Source organism: Drosophila serrata, unplaced genomic scaffold (genome assembly GCF_035046125.1).
Source record: "Drosophila serrata isolate PLE 108 unplaced genomic scaffold, ASM3504612v1 contig_245, whole genome shotgun sequence".
Taxonomy (NCBI): Eukaryota; Metazoa; Arthropoda; class Insecta; order Diptera; family Drosophilidae; genus Drosophila; species Drosophila serrata.
The window spans coordinates 2580056-2600919 of NW_028257143.1; the positions used below are offsets into that span (position 1 = coordinate 2580056).

Consider the following 20864-nt stretch of genomic DNA (forward strand, 5'->3'; position numbering starts at 1 on the left):
AGGATTCCGAATGCTAAAACATTTAAATAAAAGTGATATTTATTTCATGGGATCAATGATCAGTGGTACCACGAGATTATATATTATAGTATGGAAATTAATTAATTGAGTCTTTTTGGGAATTCTGTGTCACCGAAGCAATAAAATACTATATAAAAATAATATACTATAATAAATAGTTTTGTTTAGGCTAAATAAAAGTTATCTGTCTCCGACTACAATTAATCTGACCTACATATATTCGTACTATTTAAGTAAGATAATTGAAACTGTAATTATTTTGTAACAATCCCCATACGGTAGCCCACAGCTTATTGCAAAGATACCCAAAATAAAACTTTAAAAGAAGAATTCAATGGATACTCCCAAAAATGTCTGTTTAATATTAGTATTTATTTCTTTAATCTATTTTTCATGTGTATTAGTTATTTTTCTTCCCATAAAATAAGTAAAGTAAAAAGAAACTCAACCTTTACTTACTACAAAATATTTCAAAAGAAGATATATATTATTGAAGTGAATAAATGAAATTTAATTAAACAGTAATTAAGTTATAATTTTCGGAGTACTTTAAACAATTTTCTTTAAGCGTTGTATTTATTTAAGATGGGTATTTTCTATTAAGCTTAAGGAAAAGACTGAATTAGATGCATTTAATTTAAAATAAATGATTCATTTAATTTAAAATAAATTAATCTATTGGTCAAATATTTAAAACTAAAACGAACGAGATAAATTAGTTGCTCTATAATTCATTAGCTTCTATAAATATTCTTTTTATATAAGGCAATAGATTTTATCTTAACTTCAAACCTTTGAAATGTCTTAATTTAGTTTTTTTTTTCAATGTACTTATGATTTTAATTTTAATTTGCTCTAGACATCATATAATTATTATGAATTGCAAATTTAATTTACAACTGTCTCATTATAGACAAAGTCTAGTAATGTGATCGAGTCCAGGTAGAGCAAGTGACTCCCAGGTCCATCCTTATGTATGATGAATATTTGGGAATTTTTAACGGACTAAATGAACCCATTCCAGGTACTTCGGAAAGTGAAATTTTTGCGGGGGTTTCACAGGGTGTCCCCGGTGAAATTTCCCCTGAACCCGTGCTGCCATTTGGTCACTCGGGCACTTAGAAGAGTGCCATAACACACGCACACACATACACGGGGGTACACACGCACTTCGTCACGTAAAGAGAGAGAGAAAAAAAACTTTCTCGCAGCAGGCCAGCTGACAGCAAAACAACAACAAGAACAATTGTCGCTGTCGCTGTCTCCGTCACAGTCGCAGTCACCGCTGAAGTCGACGTCTACGCTGCTGCTGGTGCTGTTGTTGGTTTTCCACTGTGCTGGGATTTCTGGGCGCCTGTTCGAGCAACAGTCATTTTTTGTACAAATTTATAATTTATTGTTTAATTTATTTTATTGCTAAATGTCGGAAGCACCTCGCAGCGAATGTGGCCAGCATTTGCGCTGCGTGGAGCGATTTACATACACTGAACGCCACATGTGGTGACTGGGCAAGGGATATATTATTAACCCAATTGCAATTGTTGCAATTCAAAGCTTATCTGCCGTTATGCTGGCAAGAACAACATTATTATGAAATTATTTACCAATGAACAGCAGCTCATGAATGCCAACAAGTGTGGCCATTGTCTGCGAAGGCAAGGGGCGGTGTGGCCAGGGGTGTTATTGCATCAAAACTACAACACAAATAGTTGCAATATTCTGTTTTCCCTGTTTGTTTCTTTTTCCTCTACTCGCAACTATATAAATTTATATGTATTTTCGAGTGTGAGGGGGTATGTGCTATGACGGTACATGGGATTTGTATCGACTAGTGCAAGAAAATATAAAAATCGGAATATATATGCGGGCAGGGGCTCAGGGGGGGGGCTTGCCCGAGCAGATGTAATCGCATGTACGGGACCAGGACCGGGGCCTGGGGCAACCACAATGCGGCATAAGGCAGTCGTCAGGCGGCAGGGGGAAAGCTCACCTCAAATGCGACCTAGCAATAAAGCTAACAATCAAATAAAACAGGGTGGTGCAGAAAAAGAAGTCCTCCTATTAGTATATCGAATAAATAAAATGTTAAATTGAACTCTTTTTTTTAGAGGAATTTAGACCTCTTTGTTTATAGTTTGTACGGCATTGTAATTGATTTAACTTGTATACCCATTCAACGAATTACATTGCTAAAAACAAGTTTTTATAATCGTTAAAGAATAAGATATAATGGCTGTAATCGGGGCTGACATTCAGTATACCCTACAAAGATACATAGGAGAGTCCATCCGACATGAGCAACTGATGTCAAGTAGTAAAGTGGGACATTGAATTTAATAATACTTGGTATAACTAAGCATGATGAACATTAAATAACAGTTTGAATACTGCAACGGGACAAGATTTGTTAAATATTCATAGTTAATACTATATACATAAGGTTCTATGATTTATTTCTTGTTTTCTATTTACACACATGGCATTTTTTAACATTGCGATTTTGTACAGCAATACAAATTAATACCATATAATATATCAACAATATAGTTTTATAATAATATTACAAATTTAGAATTAAAGAAACTTATAACGAGCATTAATATTACAATGGGCAACGTTCTTATAACAGCTCACAGATACATATTATATATTCCTTCGAATTTGATGGAGTCTTAAGACTATAAATATTGAAAAGCTGAAAGCTCCCCATCAATTAATACTATTATTAATTTATTTATTATTATTATATATTTAGTTGTTATTCTTATATATTTCTTAATATTATTTGTATATATTTTATAAATGTTTTTATATATTTAAATTGATCATTATCATATTTATTATTCGAGATGTTTTTGTCTCTGTACAGCTTACTTAAGCTAAATCCAAGAGGTTCACTCGATAGCAATTCCCATTATTGCTTGGCAATGACAATCGATCCGCAGTCCGATATGCCGCGACTGAAGCGTGATATGCTGACATGCTGCTGACCCTTATCCATATGTGCATATACTCATCCAACCATTCATCCATTCATCCATCTAGCGGCCCTGCATGTGTAACGATGTGTTTAGTACATATTTACACGCACATCGAGTGACCTAATGTGCGGGCTGTGTGTACTATGGGCTATGGACTGGGGGATGGGGTAGGGGGCTGAGGACTTGGGGTGGCCGGCCGCATGTCTGCGACTTTTGTAGATTTGTTTGTGTACATATAGATATAGCGAAAACACCCGGCGCACAGCATTGATTAGCAGGCGTGAAAGAGGCGAAGCCGAAGCCAGAGCCAAAGCAAAGCAAAAGCAAAAAGTTCATGCGAGCAGAGCAGCCAGCAGCGAAAGCAACAATAACAACTAGCGGCAAACAAACAAGTACACACAACAATAAGGAAACACACTCGGGCATATGTACGTACATAGATACGTACAAGAGCGAAACCCACACACAAGTACAAAAGAAACTACTAGAAAGAGGCGGTGGGTGAGGGGGTTGGGTGGAGATAAACAGCATTTATATTCATGTACCAACAACACATCGCAGACATAAAAAGCGAAACGAAAATCAAATAACATGTGTACATATTGACAAACAAGCGAGCGGACCGAGCGACAACCGTACATATGTACATACCATACGAACCAGTACGAACCGTGCATATGTACGTACATTAGGGCGATGTACGGTTGAATGTATGTACATACGTAAGTATGCAGTACCCCTCTATCCCAACCTGCTCCCCACCAACGTCTTGCAAGTCATTCAAACTCATTTCTACACAAACATATCAGTCGTGTTCGAAAAGGGGGGGGGGGTATCCAAGTCCCAAGCCCTCTCCCCTCTCTTTCTTGACCGCCTCTCTGACCAGTTGGTCACACTTGCACATACATACACAAATAGTAATAGTAACCGGTATTTAAAACAAAAGTTAGTTAAGAACCAAGCCACAACATCTTGACTCTATAGAAACTAACGTTTTGCAGTTATGCGATATTTCATGTATTCATCTCTATCGCATACTAGAATTTCCCGTATTCAAAAATATATGAAACCTAGTCAGAGAGTCTTCCAGTGTATTCATTTTCATTTCAACCACGCACAGTGGAACCCATTGACCATACTGCCCGTACAATTCATTTATCTCTAATCCCTTTATCGAACTCATGAAGATAGCTAGGACAGAAGTCACTTAAATCTTAAAAGAAAATTATACCGAATGCCCTATTTTCGCTTCTGTCGTCAGAGCAGAGCCACGAGTTCATTTTAAGTGCATTCTGCCTGATAAGCTCATCGGGGCTAATCAGCTCGACCGGGTCGGTTATTGCATCTGAGCAGCCCCCATAATAGACTAATCATCATCACTGTCACTATCATCGGAGATAGCAGTGGATGCACCGATTTGGAGTCACACCCTCCCTCCCTTTCACACAATCTGTCTATCTCTATTTTCAAGGCGTTGTTCTCGATGATGCTTCGATTTTCTGTCGTCATTGTTGATCAGTGGAAAATTCTGAAGTCGTATTACTCAGTATGGATGGCGATAGACCACGAAATGTGCTTGGTCATTGCAAGTGACCAATGACTGCTACAATTTCCCCAAATGAAGCGGAACTTCATTTTGCCATACAAAAGTGAAAAGCTTAATATAATATATTGAGCAATACCAGAAAAAGTGTCAATTTAAGTCGAGAAGCAAGCTTAATTGAAATGTGGGAAATTCATGAAGAGAAATTGCTTAAGGTGTAAAGAATTATTACTACAAAGCATAATATTAATTATATTTAATAATCTCAGTTTTAATGCAAATGCCCGAAAAATGCTCAGTGTGTATATTTGATTTTGTCTTATCAAAAGAATATAAGGAGATTTAATGGTTTGTTGTTTCAAAAATCAAGTTTTAATAAATATTTAAAAATAAAATAAAGTAATTTAAAATATATACATACCTTCAGATCATAAGCCGGTGTACCAATTGTAATTCTTGAGAATGTATTTATATTTATGTATTTTCCGAATTAAGCCAGAAATTACGGGTAAGAGGTTATCTTGGTCGTGTTGTTAACAGTAACATTGACCTATTAAGAAATAGGTATTGTAAAGGACTTTGTTATCTTTTGTTTAATACAAAAAAACAAGGTATATATTAAAATTTTTAGGAAAACAAACACTTTTCAAAAAGTTTATCGACCTCTTATTTTGTATTGTTTGGTTCGTCGGAAGGATGTCGTGTACAGAAATTTTCTTGGACGTTGATGCACTAAGGTCAGTACATACAAGTGGCCCGTATGACACCAGGCACGTGCCTGTTTGGGTTAGGTGTTAGTAGGCGCGATGGAAAATATAGGACAGAATACGAGGAAAATTGACTACCGGCGTGCTGCCAGATTGTTAGCTTGCATGCTTACTAAGTATGTTAATATCAAAGATTTTAATTTTGGAAGGGAATCTACGTTAGAGATTAGTGTGTACAAATCATTATAATTTGCACATAACACTCTAAAAGGTTCATGCAGTTCAAAGGAGGTCCTACAGTGGCGCAACACTAATGGGATATAGGATCTAGTGGTTCTACATGGTACATGGAAATTAAGCTGACCCAACAAGTCAGCACTTTCCACATCACCATGGATAAGGTTAAAAATAAAGGTTATCCCTAGCATCGTTCTACGATTGGCTAAGGACGGCAAGTTTATTAATAGGAGTCTACTAGAGTAGGAAGGTAATCTTTGGTTTGCATCCCAATTTAAACCGCGTAGAGCGAAAAGTAAAAAGTTCTTTTGAACCGACTCAATGCGTTTACTATGGACGCCGTACTGAGGGCTCCAAACGCAGCATCCATATTCTAGGATAGGACGAACTAAGGAAGTATATAAGGATTTAGTAACATAGGGGTCATTGAATTCCTTCGACCACCGTTTAATAAATCCAAGCACACCCCTGGCCCTATTCACCATAGACGAAATATGATCAATAAAGTCAAGTTTTGGGTCCAAGCGGACGCCCAAATCGTCAACTGTATTAATTCTTTCCAAAGAGCAGCCGTTCAGCGTGTAAGTAGCAAGCTTAGGAGCGACACGAGAGAATGTCATTAGCTTGCATTTCGAGCCATTTAAGTTTAATAAGTTTACACGGCACCAAGTTTGAAAATTATTAAGATCTGTTTGTAAATCCGACTGGCAGGCAACGTCATTGTATTGCACGCAAAGCTTGACGTCATCCGCGTACATAAGTACTCTGGAGTTAGTCAAGACTTTGGGCAGGTCATTTATGAACAATGTAAACAATAAGGGTCCCAAATGGCTTCCTTGCGGGACACCAGATGTAACCCTTAGAATATTGGATAAATTATTCTTAAAGAGGACCTTTTGCGTCCTGCCATTCAAATAACTAGAGATCCAATTAAGAAGATCACTTGGAAAACCCATTGAATCGAGTTTTCTAACGAGGAGAGAATGATTAACAGAGTCAAATGCTTTACTGAAATCAGTATAGATTACATCTGTCTGACAATTATTATGGAAGCCCTTTATAATATAGGAAGAGAGCTCCAAAAGATTTGTTGTTGTTGATCTTCGCTTAATAAAACCATGTTGACATGGAGAAATAACCGATCTACAAAAGTGCTGTAAATGAGGGGTGATAATATTTTCAAATAATTTTGGGATGGCCGACAACTTAGAGATTCCTCTATAATTGCTGGCATCCAATTTGCTACCTTTTTTGTGGAGAGGAATAATAAACGATTCCTTCCAAATAATGGGAAAGTGGGAGGTTGCTAAGGACAAGGTAAACAATTTCAGAAGGGGATAGCACAGGGCGTCGGCACAATACCTGAGCACACAGCCAGGAATTCCGTCGGGACCTGGCGAATAAACTGGCTTGACACGATGAAGATCTAAAAGGAGAGAGCTTTCGTTTAGGCTAGGACAGAAAATTAAGTTCGATTTGGGTATGTCGTAGGAATAAGTCTGGTATATATACGAAGAGCTAGAATAGGTTGTTTGAAAAAACTGCGAAAATAGATCGGCTATTGCCTGATCATTATTTGCGGTAGTATTTTCAAATGAAAGCGAGGAAGGATTTGTTTTAGGTTTACGTTTTGGGTCCTGTGAGAACTGGGCCCTGCAACGAGTTAAATAGTTTTTATAACACTGCGCGTTCAGCACGGTAAAGTTTGACCGAGCTGATAAATAAGATGAAAGGGCAGATTGAGAACCGGTGATTTTAAATTTAGCATACAGTCTAGATTTTTTATTTTTAAGTCGGCTCAACTCTTTAGTAAACCACGGCGGTTTATTCGAGTTTGGCGGATAATATAACGGAACACATTCAGTAAAAAATGAATTCATGGCACTGTAAAAAATATCAACGGCAACTGCCATGTCAGTGCACATGTATAGATCGGACCAATTGAACTCGTTTATAAAATTATTCAGCCGTTCAAAGTCCGTTTTGCGAAAACATAGGACTTTATTGGCTGGACGGTCAGAAATATGCTGTACGTCACACCCAATATCAAGAGTCACATCGAAAGTTGGATGATAAGGATCTTCGGGTTGCGTCAGAGGCGCCACCCTTGCTAAACTGACTCTCGCAGGATCAGAGACGAAGCAAAGATCGAGCAAGCGCTGTAAGGAATTTCGAACATGGTTGACTTGAGACAGCGAAATGTCAAACAAGCCAGCGATAAAGTCATGTTGTGTAGGTGTATTGAGAGTATTGGTGGAATTATTCGAGCACCAAATAGCACCAGGGATATTAAAATCTCCTAGAACTACCAACTGGTCTCTATCCAAAAGTCTACTGGAAACCATCTGAATAGCGGAAAGGTGATTCCAATAAATAGGAAGTTCCGACAGTGGAGGTATGTAGGAACAGGTAATAAAAATTGAGCTACCTTTGATAGATAGCTTCACACAGAGGAATTCAACATCGTTGCATTCCTCGAAGGTTAATAATTCTGATGTGAGTGAGGAGTCCACCGCTATAAGAACTCCACCCCCGCGTCTGATAGGGCGATCTAGCCGATATACCGTGAACACAGCTGGAAAAACTTCGGAGCTCAGAATCTCCGGCTTTAACCAGGTTTCTGTGAGCACAATAACCCGAGTCTGTATTATTAAATAGGTACTAATTCAAGGAGATTAGTCGTATTGGAACCCGCCTGCAAAATACTGTGTATATAGTGGAGTATCGCACCACTAACTACATATATAAATTGCCTTAAATATAACATAGTTTTTAAGATTTGCTGAAGAAATTCTTAACTTCTTGCAAGTATTTATTTCGTCAAAAAGTTTTCCAGTTATGCGTCCTTCATTTCCGACAACGTCTGTGCCCGACATGTCCCGCATTTCTGGCAGCGTCTGTGTCCGATTAACTAACAGCCGCTGCCGCCGATAATCACAACAAATTGAGTTGCTGCTGCTCCGTCGTGGCTCGGCAGCGACGTCAACGCTGGCTGCGATGCTCACTGGGAAGGCTGGCGTGCCGTCGAGCAATTTCCATGGGTGCTGCTACGTCATCGCTGTCAGCATGCAACAACAAAAAAGCTGATTGGGGATGTGAACAGGTCGCACTGCTTATATATGGTTACATATGTACATATGTATGCTACATACACAAACAAGTGGTCATACACGAAGAGAAAACAAATGCGAATTTGAAAGCTTTTAACTAATTATTAATATCTCCAATACAGATAACAAATACCTTAAGATTAGTTTAGCTTAACATAGTTATTCTTGTTATAATTATCGAGGTGTACTTATTTTTTTTACCATATAAATTAATATATTTTTGTAATATCTTTCTAATACCTTTTATGCCTGCTATTGGGGTTAGTCCAGTTTTCTCTGTCTGCAGCTGCTCCGCATATTTGAATACCCTACCTCCCCCCTCGACACCACCTATTACATTTCAGTTTCATTTCATTTCTGGTTTCGGCTTTCGCGCTGCCGCCCTGCTGTTGCTCATTACACACACTCGCACGCGCTTTAGATAGACGGACGGGTATGTAAACATGTGTACATTACATACCTACGAATTTGCGAGAACGTCGCCCGTTACCGTTTTAGCTTTCATGGGGTAACATTAACCGCCCCCCCGCTCACCACACACGGCACAGACCCGTCTACACAATACTCTCGCAGCAAAAACAACACAACATCGGAGCATTGCACACACACCACACACAGAGCACACACGCTCCTCTGCTGGTCTTTCGGCCTGCTAATCATTTCTGCTCGCCTGCTGGCTGCTTATGTTTATTTGTATATATCGAGCAACACAGGCGCACGAAGCTCATATGCAAAACCCACCAGGCACATACAACGCTACCATTGAGGCTAAAACATCCGTATAACAGTATTCCGTACTCCCGTGCTCCCGCACTCCCGCCGGAGAGCAAAGCATCCGCATCCGTCAGAGCTTGGATATAGCACGTGTCTGCTGGGGTCGAGTGATACTATGCTGGCGTCCACTTGGAAAAATTACGTATACGTATACATATATTTGAGACTGACATGAGCTACATAACCATAACTATTATTTTACATATCTGACTATGTCTTCATGTCAAGTAATGAGACAATAAGTAATTACAAATATATATATTATTATTATATAAGAATATAGATAAATATAAATATATTTTAAAGGTAATGGGAAAAGAATTGCTGAGAAAATTATAGTGGTTGTCCAATTCCGATGCTTTAAAATGATTAATTAGGTTCGGCTCTAGTTAGTAATTAAATTTTTAAAGTACTTTTTATAGTAAAATTATTATTAAACTTGTTATTATAGTACGTAAAATACAACCATATTTGCAAGTTCTCATTGTATTACAATATTTACTTCTATATCTGTATATAGTAATAGATTGTTATTGTAGTACGTTCAAATAGAATAAAATTCAGGAATTCTTTTTATGATTATTACCTTAAATATAACTTAAATTTATTAAAAACTAAATAGTTTTTAGTAAATATATGCTCTGGTCTAAGAATATGCAATTAATTTCACATTAAACATTTTTTATCTGCTTTGTAAAGCATGCTTTTAGGCAGCTTGGGAAATTGAATCAAACTAAAAAATTAATTTCATGTTAGTACAATTGAAATTACTTAATTTCCTTTAATGACCTTTACATATTCTTTTCAAGAACAAATTATAAGGCCACAATTAAATTAAAACACTTAAAATAAAAACCTAAGTATTTAAAGTCTTCAACAGTTGCTCTTCGAACATGTTGCAAGCGATCTAGTGATTCCGGCCGACACTGTAAGGCTGCAACCTAAATACGATACGACAATCCCTCTTTGCTCCAAACTTGTTCGAACCGCACTCGATGCTCTCCAAAAGTTCGTCTCGGTACATTTCCAATGCTGTTGATAAGAACAGCAGCCGATGCAAAATAAAAAATAATAATAACAGTCCGACAGACTCACTTATCGGACGATTGAAGCTGCAAACGCTCCCAAGCGTATGTAAGATAATATGCACTGAAAGAAAATGAAGTTTATTGTAAATATCTCATAGAAACTATTATCGGATTTAAAAGCCAAAATCTTAATCTAGAAATGAGCTTAATTTGCTGTATTTGAACTTTTAAGAGCATATTGTTATTTTTAAGAGTATAAAGATGTTTTTCAAATATTTTGGTTTTATCTGTTTTTGTAGAAGACAAGTAAAGTAAGTTTTTTTTGTACAATCTGTTTCAAATTACTCCTCAAAAGGACATCAGTAAAATCAGCTACCATTTTAACTTGATTTGTCGCAGAATTCCGACTTGGGAATTACTAGTGAACTCTATGCAACAACTTTATTTACAATTTATGTTAAAAATCGTATTGAGCATGCAAGAAATGAAGACTGAGCAGGACATTTGCCAAGCTAAAGCAATTCCCAAGTGCATTTGCACTTGAATTACAACTTCGATTTTGTTCTGAGTGAAGAGTAAGCAAAAGAAGCTGATCGGCTTTCACTTTAATCTGTGGCTGCGTCTGCGTTTAGTGCACTCGCGGCGACTTAAACACGATATCCAGCTCAGCGTGCATCAAAGAACATTAAAGATGCTGCTCCAAGTGGTGCCTCCGGTTGCGGGACTCGTCCTCATCTTGGCGGCGGCGGCAGTGCCACAACAGGTGAGCGGCCTGGCCATCACCACGGGACACTGCCAGAAGAACATCAGTGTGAAGTACCAGGTGCCGGTGACCAGATCTCCAGGCAACTCGGGCAACTCCAGCTACATGGCCTTTGAGGAGCTCGTGCGCTGGGACAACATCCAGGTGTGCTGCCCCGGCTACCGCACCATTCTCTTTGGCTTCTGTGAGCCCGTCTGCCAGGAGCCGTGTCCGGCGCACAGCTTCTGCGCGGAGCCGGACCGCTGTCACTGCCAGCGCGGCTACGAGGCCTCGCACCTGCACAGCAACAGCCATCGACTCACCTGCCGGCCGATCTGCCAGGGAGGCTGCCCGGAGCACAGCCTCTGCGTGGCCCACAACGAGTGCGAGTGCCGGCCCGGTTTCAAGGACGCCAGCAGCTGGTTCAGCCTTGGATTGCGCTGCGAGCGGGTGCAGTGCGGCCACGAGCAGCGCTTTGATCCCGGGCGTCGCTCGTGCGTCCAGATCGAGATGAGCATGGAGGAGCTGATGCAGCGCGTTGCCGAGCGTCTGGCCAAGGGCCTCAAGCCGGAAGCGGAAGCGACACCCGAGGCGGAAACCGATAAGGCGACAGATTAGGCAGCTTCCAATCCAATCTGAATCATCACCATTGTATTCGAACTCTCAAATAAAGCAAGGTTATTATTTACACTAATTATAATAATTGATATGTTTTCATATTTAAATTCTATTCACTCTTTTGTCAGAGATATTTGTTTTCTTTTAAAGAATCAAAAGCACTCTCTCCTCTTTAATGATCACATCAATCGATAAAAGTCTATATGTTTCAGTTTATTGTTGCTCTTCAGACAATAAAAAAGGTTCTCTTGTTTCAGTTGGTACAACCAATTACTATTTACGAATTACGGCTTAGGTACTACTTTCGACAGATCTCTGGATCTGATCGGGGCAAGTTAAGGTCTAAATGGGCATATGGGCACAATTGTCCTAAGATGCGGGGCCTTGGTTCTAAATATAATATCCAACAGTTAACATCCGCCTATAACCTATATAAAGGGCCACTCAATTGGCTTGAAAGTCCGTTAAATTCAAAAAATTCACATTAAAGCTCAAGTTCCGCTTCCGGGTGTCACTCTCTGCTGTCGAGGAGCACTCTAGGCATATAGCTTCTCGATCTCGTCGGCATACATCTTGGAAACCACATTACGCTTGACCTTCAGAGTAGGTCCCAGCTCGCCGGTGGGAATGGAAAAGTCGTGCGGCAGGATGGTGAACTTTTGCACCTTCTGGGCATTGGATATGGAGTGCTTGTTGGCGCGCTTGATGGCGTCCTCGATGGACTTAAACACCTTGGGGCAGGGTCCGGCGGCAAGGATCTCGGAGATGGTTTTGTGCTCCACTCCCAGTGACTTTACCCACACCGAGGATTCGTGACTGAGCTCATCGAGGGGTTCGCCAGTGTCTTTGTCCATTTCGGTCTGTCAAGAATACTTTGCTTTTAAATCTGATTCAAATACATTTATATATATCTTTGACTCACCTTAATTGTAATCAGCACAGTGAGATACTTGCGCTGCTCACCCACCAGGAAGGCATTGGAGATGGCATCCAGCTCCTTCTTGATCATGTTCTCAATGTGAACGGGTGGAATATTCTCACCGCCGGCGGTAATGATGATCTCCTTGGAGCGCCCGGTCAGTGAGACGTACCCTTTGTCATCGACGAAACCCAGATCGCCGGAATGCAGCCAGCAGTCGTCGTCCAGCGACTCCTCGGTCTTCTCCTTGTTATCAATGTAGCCCATGAACACATGGCGTCCACGGATGCACAGCTCCCCATGACCGTTGCTATCCTTGTTGATGAACTTGGATTCGCAGCCGGGGAGGGTCTTGCCAATGGAATTGAGGGCCACCGAGTCGGGCAGGCAGATGGTGTGGCATCCGGCTGTCTCCGACATGCCAAAGGCATCCACTATCTTCAGGTCCAGGCTGAGGAAGTACTTCTTCGTCTCCGGCGACATGGGAGCAGCGGCACTGGCCAGGGTCAGCACCCGGTCGAAGCCCAGGGCCTGCTTCACCTTCGACATGATGAGGGACTTGGCTATCTTGTAGCGGAATCCCCCCGAACTCTTGCTGCAAAAAAGTTAAAGGTGAAAAGTTTAATTAGCTTTGTTGACTGATGAGTTTTGTTGAAGGTTGCTCTGGCTGCACCTCAATAAATATGGATGACTTTGGGCCAAAATGCACTATCAAAATCCTAAAACTGTGTAGTGTTTATAAATTAATTAAGGTCCTTGAAATGCATGGCAGATTCATTACCTACTGTAAAGTCTGTAAACGTCTTAGATTACATTTTAAATTAAATTTATAGAAAACTTTCTTCGGGTTTACTTAAAGTTTCCTGTTAAATTGTAACGAGTTTGATGAGTCTGATGGATTTGCCTGGGCTTCAATCACTGCTCAAGCGGTTTAACATGAAAAGTCCTTCTTCTTGCGCTCTGCCTTTAGCTCCTACTTGAGAAGACTTCTCGCTTGGCACGTCCTTAGTCCTGGTCCGTGGTTCTGCTCCGGCTGCCAGAGTCCTTCGTATTTGCTGGTAAATACCAGCAGGAGCTGCGAGAGCTGGCTGCCTGCATGTTTCACGTGACGTATGAGTAATGTTGTTGTCACTGATTTTCGCTTAAACCAGAGCAACGAAGCGCTGCAGGCCCTGCCTGGCTTGCATAATTTAGCGGGAACCGAAAACACGGCAGGCAAAATACACAGAGACAAAATGAAATATATTAACAAACCTATTAGTTCATATTATAATGGATATTTGATTTTGGGGGCTTGTAGTTACCTAGTCTTAGAGTCTTTAAAAGATTACCTGGACATACTAATGGTTACACAGACTTGAGTAAGTTCTTAACTTTCATTTTTAACCGTGTACGGCTTAAAGCTTCCCAGGGAGCTAGTTTCCTGGCCCAAAGGCAGGCTGAGCCATGAAAAATGCAGGCCGGAGGAGAGTAGAAAACGGAGTTCTGTCATTGCAGCCACTTTAACCGTGCATCCCTTTTGCATAATGTATGCGCATATATATTGAGGTGGAGTTCAAGTATGTGAAGTTGGGCCCATCGGGGGAATACTTACCCTTGACTCACCATGTAGTGCTTCAGCGTGATGCCCTTGGCCCAGCTGGCAAGCATCTTCTTCAGGCTTCCGCTGGAGCTGGCCACGGCCACCATGCGTTCCTGGAACTTCTCATAGACGCGAGGAACGCCCATGAAGCGTGTGGGCCGAGCATCCTGCAGCGACTTGACCAGGGTTCCCTTCAAGGCATCCTTGTCGGCGAACCAAATGCAACCGGCCACATAGGCGCAGGTGTAAATGTCCACCGTTTGGGCGGCCACGTGAGACAGTGGCAGATAGGAGACAATCGACTCCGACCCTGCCACCACCCGGTCCATGGCCTTGACAATGCCGCGCACATCGAAGGTTATATTGTCATGGGACAGCATCACGCCCTTGGGCATGCCCACTGTGCCGGAGGTGTACACCAGGCAGCAGCACTCATTGATGGCGATGTTCTCCAGGCGGGTCTTGAACTGGTCCTCCATGTCGCTCACATTCATGGACTCGATCTCCGACCACTGCAAATCGGGATGAGGTTAGAACTGGTATTGATTAACAATAAATATTAAACTCACCCGGTAGTAACCATCTTCCTTCTTGAGGTACGGAGCATATGGTTCCTGGATCTGAATGGCTGCCTTAAGCTTGGGCAGCTTATCCCTGATGGAGTGGATCTTGTCCATCTGCTTGGCATCATCCACGATCACAATTTGGGCGTGGGAGCTCTCCAGGACGTGGAAAACTGCATCCGCTGAGTTGGTGGTGTAAATGCCGGCGATAATTCCACGAGCATGGATGGCTCCCATGGCCGAGTAGAACCACTCGGCACAGTTGAAGGCCAGCACACCCACCGAGTGGTGTTCCTCCAGGCCCAGTTTGATGAAGGCCTTGGCCACCTGATGCACCTTCTCCTCGTACTGCCTGCGGTCGAGGGGAGGGAATGGGTTAGATATTAGATAATCGGTTTTGGTGATAAGTGACTTTGGCAAATTGGCCAGAGATTCGATTAGCGCTACTCACTTGTACGTGACCGTGGTGTAGCCATTTTTGCCGTTCTTGGTCCGCAGGGCGGGATAGTCGCCGTAGTTGTTCACCGTCCGCTTGAGCAGGCCGGGCACCGAGATGGGTTCCTCGGCACCGATGCCCTCCTTGGCCAGGCGGATCTTGACGGCATCCTGGCGATTGGTGGTGCGATAGACGTCCGAATGCCGAAGGCGATTTGGCCCAGGACGGTTATAAAGCGCATCGGTAGAGGACATGTTGACGGTCTACAAAAAGGTAGTTGGATTAATTACAGTGACTAATTCATTATCTTAAATTATTTTATAGATTTATATCACTGTTCCCTCAAATCCAGTTTAGGCAAATAGAATCATACGATCTGTGACTGAAGTACATGCGTGTATTTATTTTTACCACCGTTTAAGATAAGACCACATACACTTTAGTTGGTCTATGTCAAGGCTTCCTTCCCCCAAAGTTCTTATCTGGCGCGAATCGGTCAACACCTGATTATTATGGAGTCTTGTTTGTCTTTTGTGTATCCAAAAACAACAAATCACGATGTGACAATTCTCAGAGCGATGGCTAACTTGGTTTGAACAATAATTCTGGTTAATTAGAATTTTGGAAAATTCCTGCTTTTATGGCACTAAAACTTATCATGTTCATGGCTCTCTTATCAAATCCGGTATATCAGAAGTCGACAGTGGTACGCTTTTTCAATGGGTTTTATTGCGCCGGTACAAAGGCCAAGAATCGTAAGTCTGATATCTACAATAATGTATGAATGTTTTACTTTGCAGTTTTCGGTGTTTCTTCGGTGTTTTTTATTAATCAATAAATTCTCTTGGTAACTAAGTATTGATAAGACCCAAAATAAAAAGGAAAACTAAGAATGGAAGACCCAAACAGCTGACATAACACTCGGTCCGAGTCCAAAGGGTCAGCAAATAAATTATCATTTATTACTGGAAGTAAGTTATAACTATTAGCCGTATTTTGCAAGGGTTTAAGCGTGTTTTTTTGTTTTCAAAGATTGATTGGCATAGACAGCATAAATGATTGACGGATGATTGGCGCTGTAGGTTCAATTGATTCATAGGTAAAGAAACCCCGAGGGCAAGGCATTATCAACTTAATGGAAATGCGTCTCGAGTATTTTTGGGTCCGATAGGGAAGGCGTACTTGAGACATTAACATAGTTTGTTTCAGAAATCATAATTTATGGCGCTCAGCTGATAATGTTTAAAAGTGCTCACCAAGGCACGCAATCGAGGCATGATAACATATGAGTAATATTTAGCTAAATATTAATTATGTAATAAAGTAATTTAGACAAGAGATAGTTAGTCATTATAATGTATAAATATTATCATAAGGAAGATTATAACTCTTCTCAGTTTCTTTAGATCTACAAAACTCAATTATACCTCTCACAAATCATAAGTTCTTGGGTTATGGAACTTTTGTTTGAAGAACTATGCAAACTTGCCTAAAGACAATGCCATAAACCATATGTTTTTATGATTCCGAAAATTGGCGCAACAAGAACTATGTTTAGAAAACCGGCTTTTCGATAAGAGAGAGAGATAAAAAGAGAGAAAGAGAGAGGGTGACATTTCTCATCGCGTGATGAGTTGGGTGGAAATGTTTGGGACGGAACCCAGGCCAAAACTACGCACAGAGAACACTTTTCGCCACACAGAAGCTGCGTGTGAAAACAAAACTGATAATAGGCCACAGCTTCTAAAAATATTTGGACACTATTGCGCGACAGACATTCCGTGACACAGAGAGAGAGAGAGAGAGAGGCGGAAAGAGAGAAGGGGCGAAAATGAAATCTAACAATTTGAGATCGTGATCGTGATGTAAAAGAGGCTCGATCGAAGACCGAGGCGAGGCGGAGTGCGAAATTCGGGCACCGAATTCAGATGACAATGAACTCGCCCGCAAGTGCACTGACCCTCAGGGGAAGGGAAAGGGAAGACTGGAGGAACACAACAAATCAGTGCACGTGGCCCCCAAAACTATTCCAATTGAGATCTGCTGATCATTTCCTCCGGCACACTTACGTGGTAACTAGTTTTACGGGGTTTTCAGTGAGCTGACTTTGTTCTGGTTCTTGGCAAATTCTCTCGGCCCGCGATTCGATCGATTTCGATTTCGATTTCTTTCACTATTTGTTACTCCCACTAGTCGTAGCTCGCTCGAGAGGGGAACACACACACGACCGCTGGTGGCGAGGGCGAAGCGTGAACTGAAACTGAATTCGGTTCAGGATCGGATGCTATAGGAAACGAAGGCCTTGATCGCTCTGCCGACTTCGACGTCTGCGTCGACGTCTACGCCTATGTCTATGCCTATGTCGATATGGGGGCTGCTACCTGCTCCCCTATTATCAGCAGCATTCGATCGGATCTCTCGCTCTAACCACCACGCATTCGCTTTGACACTGAAATAACGGTTCCTGGTCTTATCGGTGGGGCGTGGCGGGATATTGTAAAACTAATCAGTGAGAGCGTCTCGAATATCTCATGGTCCTTTATGGACTATGCTAATGGATTACGATAAGAAGATTCTTTCTTAAAGAGTGCATGTATAGATTGTGGTAATTGTACAACACTTGTACAATAATAATGTTAAACAATTTTTACAAATTCAGCGTAATTAGAAAAATCATAAAACTGAATTGCCTTATAAATAAAAACAACTAAATCGGGAAAAATAATATAAAGTATATCAATGAAGCCTCTTTCTAGTTAACTTACAGCAAGTAATGGATTCAGTGGCCGATTCAAGTGATAACCCCTTTGAAAAACTAATCTTTGAAATTTAAAATATTACGCATTTGAATATAAAATAGAAATTCCGGTAGAAAATATACTTAAGCATATCAAAAAGTGCTTATAAAGAGGCATGTCTTTAATAAATAAAATAAGAAAAGCTAATGAAAAGTGTAACAAAAAATTTAATAACATAAAACTCTGGATTATATATATTGTTATTGTTATTGTTAGTTTAAAAAATATAAAATTTTTTATTAAATATATAAATTGTTTTCGTTAGCAGATAATAGGATATCTTTTAATCTAGTCTTTAAATTTGTAATTGAAATATAAAATATATAAATATATGTATAAAAGAAACGGAAAGGCTAATTGAGAGAAGTATATATAGTTCTAAATTGTGTTCGTTAGTAGCTAATAAAATATTAAAATGTCCTTTAATCTAAAATCATTAAATTTCTGAATAATAACAAGACAATCTACCGAACATTGAATCCTTAAATCCTTAAAATAAGAAGCTATCAAATAATGTAAATTATATTAACAAAAATATATTCTAACATCTTTCCAACTTATGTATTTAAACAAAAAAATAATTAAAAGAAATAATCGGGATAAGCTTCCTATATTTGTTTCATATACTATACTAAACCGAAGGACTATACACTTTATATCTTAAGTAATGCTAAGACTACAAAGCTACTAAGTACTAAAAAAAAGGACTTTAAAAACAGTGAAAAAAGGCTTTAAAATATAGCGTGTGGTATAAAAATATTATTCTTACCGTTAAAACCATTTTAAAGGTAACTTTCTATCTAAAAGGAGATTCCCGTGGGACTAATTAAAATTTTTCACCGCCAAACCAAACAGGTGTTGCACTGATTCTTAACTGCTTATAAATATAGCTGAGTCAAGCCCTTTTATTCAAACTGGGCCCCCAAGATACAGTATGTCAAGAAACTGTTTACACACTGAAAATTAAAAATATTTTTTGACTTTGCATGGAAAAATTACGCCTTTTTTTAAATGTTTTTGATTTTTTTTGAATGCACAACTAATAAATAGGGTATTTTTAATGAGTATGTACAAAAACAAAAACAAAACAACCAAAGGAACAGCTTCAAAGCAACAACAAATGAGTTTACACATTTTTGGCACTGTCAAGAAACTCTTTACACACTTTAGTTTTCCATTCTGTTTTGATCCTTCTTGAGAAAAAAACGGTACTTTATTGTTACCTATGCTTTTGCTCGCATCGACATGGATGCATTCTTTTCATTTTTTATTGTGAAATTTGCAAAGCACACATCAAAAAGCGACAATATCAATTTTTAAAAATGCCTGGAGCTAGATTGACCTTTGACGTGGTCCAGTTGGCTTATCTTAACCACCAACTTGGAAAATCTGCAGCTGAGTTGGCCGACATGTTTCGGGTATCCCGGAAAACTATTAACAATGTTTTAAATCGGGCTAAAATTGAAGGAAAGCTGGAAGAAAAGTCTGGAGGAGGTAGGAAGTTGAAGATAGACAAACGGGCAGAACTCCTTATCACGCGTAAGGTGCGTCATAACCCCCAAATCTGGATCAGAACCCTTGCCAAGGAGTTGGAGGAAGAATGTGGCGTAGTCGTTTCGCACGAAACCGTGCGCCAATTGATTCTACGGAACAAATACTCATCAAGAGTTGCGCAAAAGAAACCGCTGATATCCGTAGTAAACATTCAGAAGCGGTATTCTTTCGCTATGGAGATGATCAGTAAGCCGGAAAATTACTGGGATGACGTCATCTTTTGCGACGAAACTAAAATTATGTTATATTACAACGATGGTCCTTCCAGAGTATGGCGCAAGCCTTTAACCGCATTAAACCAGCGCAACATTGTGCCTACCGTAAAATTTGGCAAATTATCAGTTATGGTTTGGGGGTGTATAAGCAGCAAGGGAGTCGGGGAGCTCGCATTCATAGAAAACACTATGAATGCTGAGCAGTATCTCTCCATACTCCAATCTAATTTGAGACAGAGTGCTAAGAAATTTGGCTTAATGGACAAAGAAAAGCCGAAATTCAAATTTTATCAAGACAATGACCCCAAACATAAGGAGCAAACTGTGCGGACATGGCTGCTGTATAACTGCCAAAAGGTTATTGATACACCTCCTCAGAGCCCTGACATGAACCCCATAGAAAATTTGTGGGTTTTTTTAAAGAAAAAAGTGGCTAAAAGGCAACCGAGGAATCGAGCTGACCTCAAAACCGCAGTGCTGGAAGAGTGGCAGAGGATTCCATTGGAATATGACATGGAAAAGCTAATCAATTCCATGAAAAAACGCATCCAGCATGTAGTAAATGCCAAGGGGGGGCACACAAAGTACTAAATATAATAAATTATTGTTTAAGTTGTTAAATATATCCTTTTAGCTGTAAGTTTTGAATATTGTGTAAAGAGTTTATTGACAGTGTCAAATATGTGAAAAGTTATTTTTTGTTAATTTTTTGTTAAGTATTGAATTGTTTTGTTTATGTTTTTGAATATTATCATTAAGAATTATCCAATAAATAGATATCCATTGAAAAAAAATTAAAAAACCTTATTAAAAGCGTTATATTTGCATGCAAAGTCAAAAAATATTTTTAATTTTCAGTGTGTAAACAGTTTCTTGACATACTGTAGCTCGCATTCCGGGGAAATTTTTTTATAGATATAGATATAAATAAATTAATTAATTTAAATCAAGAAACAGCTGATGGGAAAGCGAGTAAAAAAATAAGGAGATAACTATGAGTATTGAGATGGTAATAGCACAATGATTCACAAAAATT

The 20864-nt window shown here is 39.8% G+C and overlaps 2 protein-coding genes across 2 annotated transcripts; one reads left to right on the forward strand and one right to left on the reverse strand.

The window, feature by feature from the left end:
• The first annotated feature begins 9474 nt into the window (after nucleotides 1-9474).
• On the forward strand, nucleotides 9475-11843 carry NimC3 (Nimrod C3). The gene has a single exon (XM_086832089.1). The coding sequence runs from the start codon at nucleotides 11093-11095 to the stop codon at nucleotides 11759-11761; it is 669 nt and encodes a 222-aa protein (XP_086688215.1). The 5' UTR covers nucleotides 9475-11092; the 3' UTR covers nucleotides 11762-11843.
• Nucleotides 11844-11953: 110 nt separating this feature from the next.
• Nucleotides 11954-17573, reverse strand: bgm (acyl-CoA synthetase bubblegum family member 1). Its single transcript, XM_020955169.2, has 6 exons — nucleotides 17331-17573; nucleotides 15277-15524; nucleotides 14832-15177; nucleotides 14275-14774; nucleotides 12684-13275; nucleotides 11954-12621 (listed from the first exon to the last, which is right to left on the reverse strand). Exons 2-6 carry the CDS (start codon nucleotides 15513-15515, stop codon nucleotides 12298-12300), a joined length of 2001 nt encoding a protein of 666 aa, XP_020810828.2. The 5' UTR covers nucleotides 15516-15524; nucleotides 17331-17573; the 3' UTR covers nucleotides 11954-12297.
• Between the last annotated feature and the right edge of the window lie 3291 nt (nucleotides 17574-20864).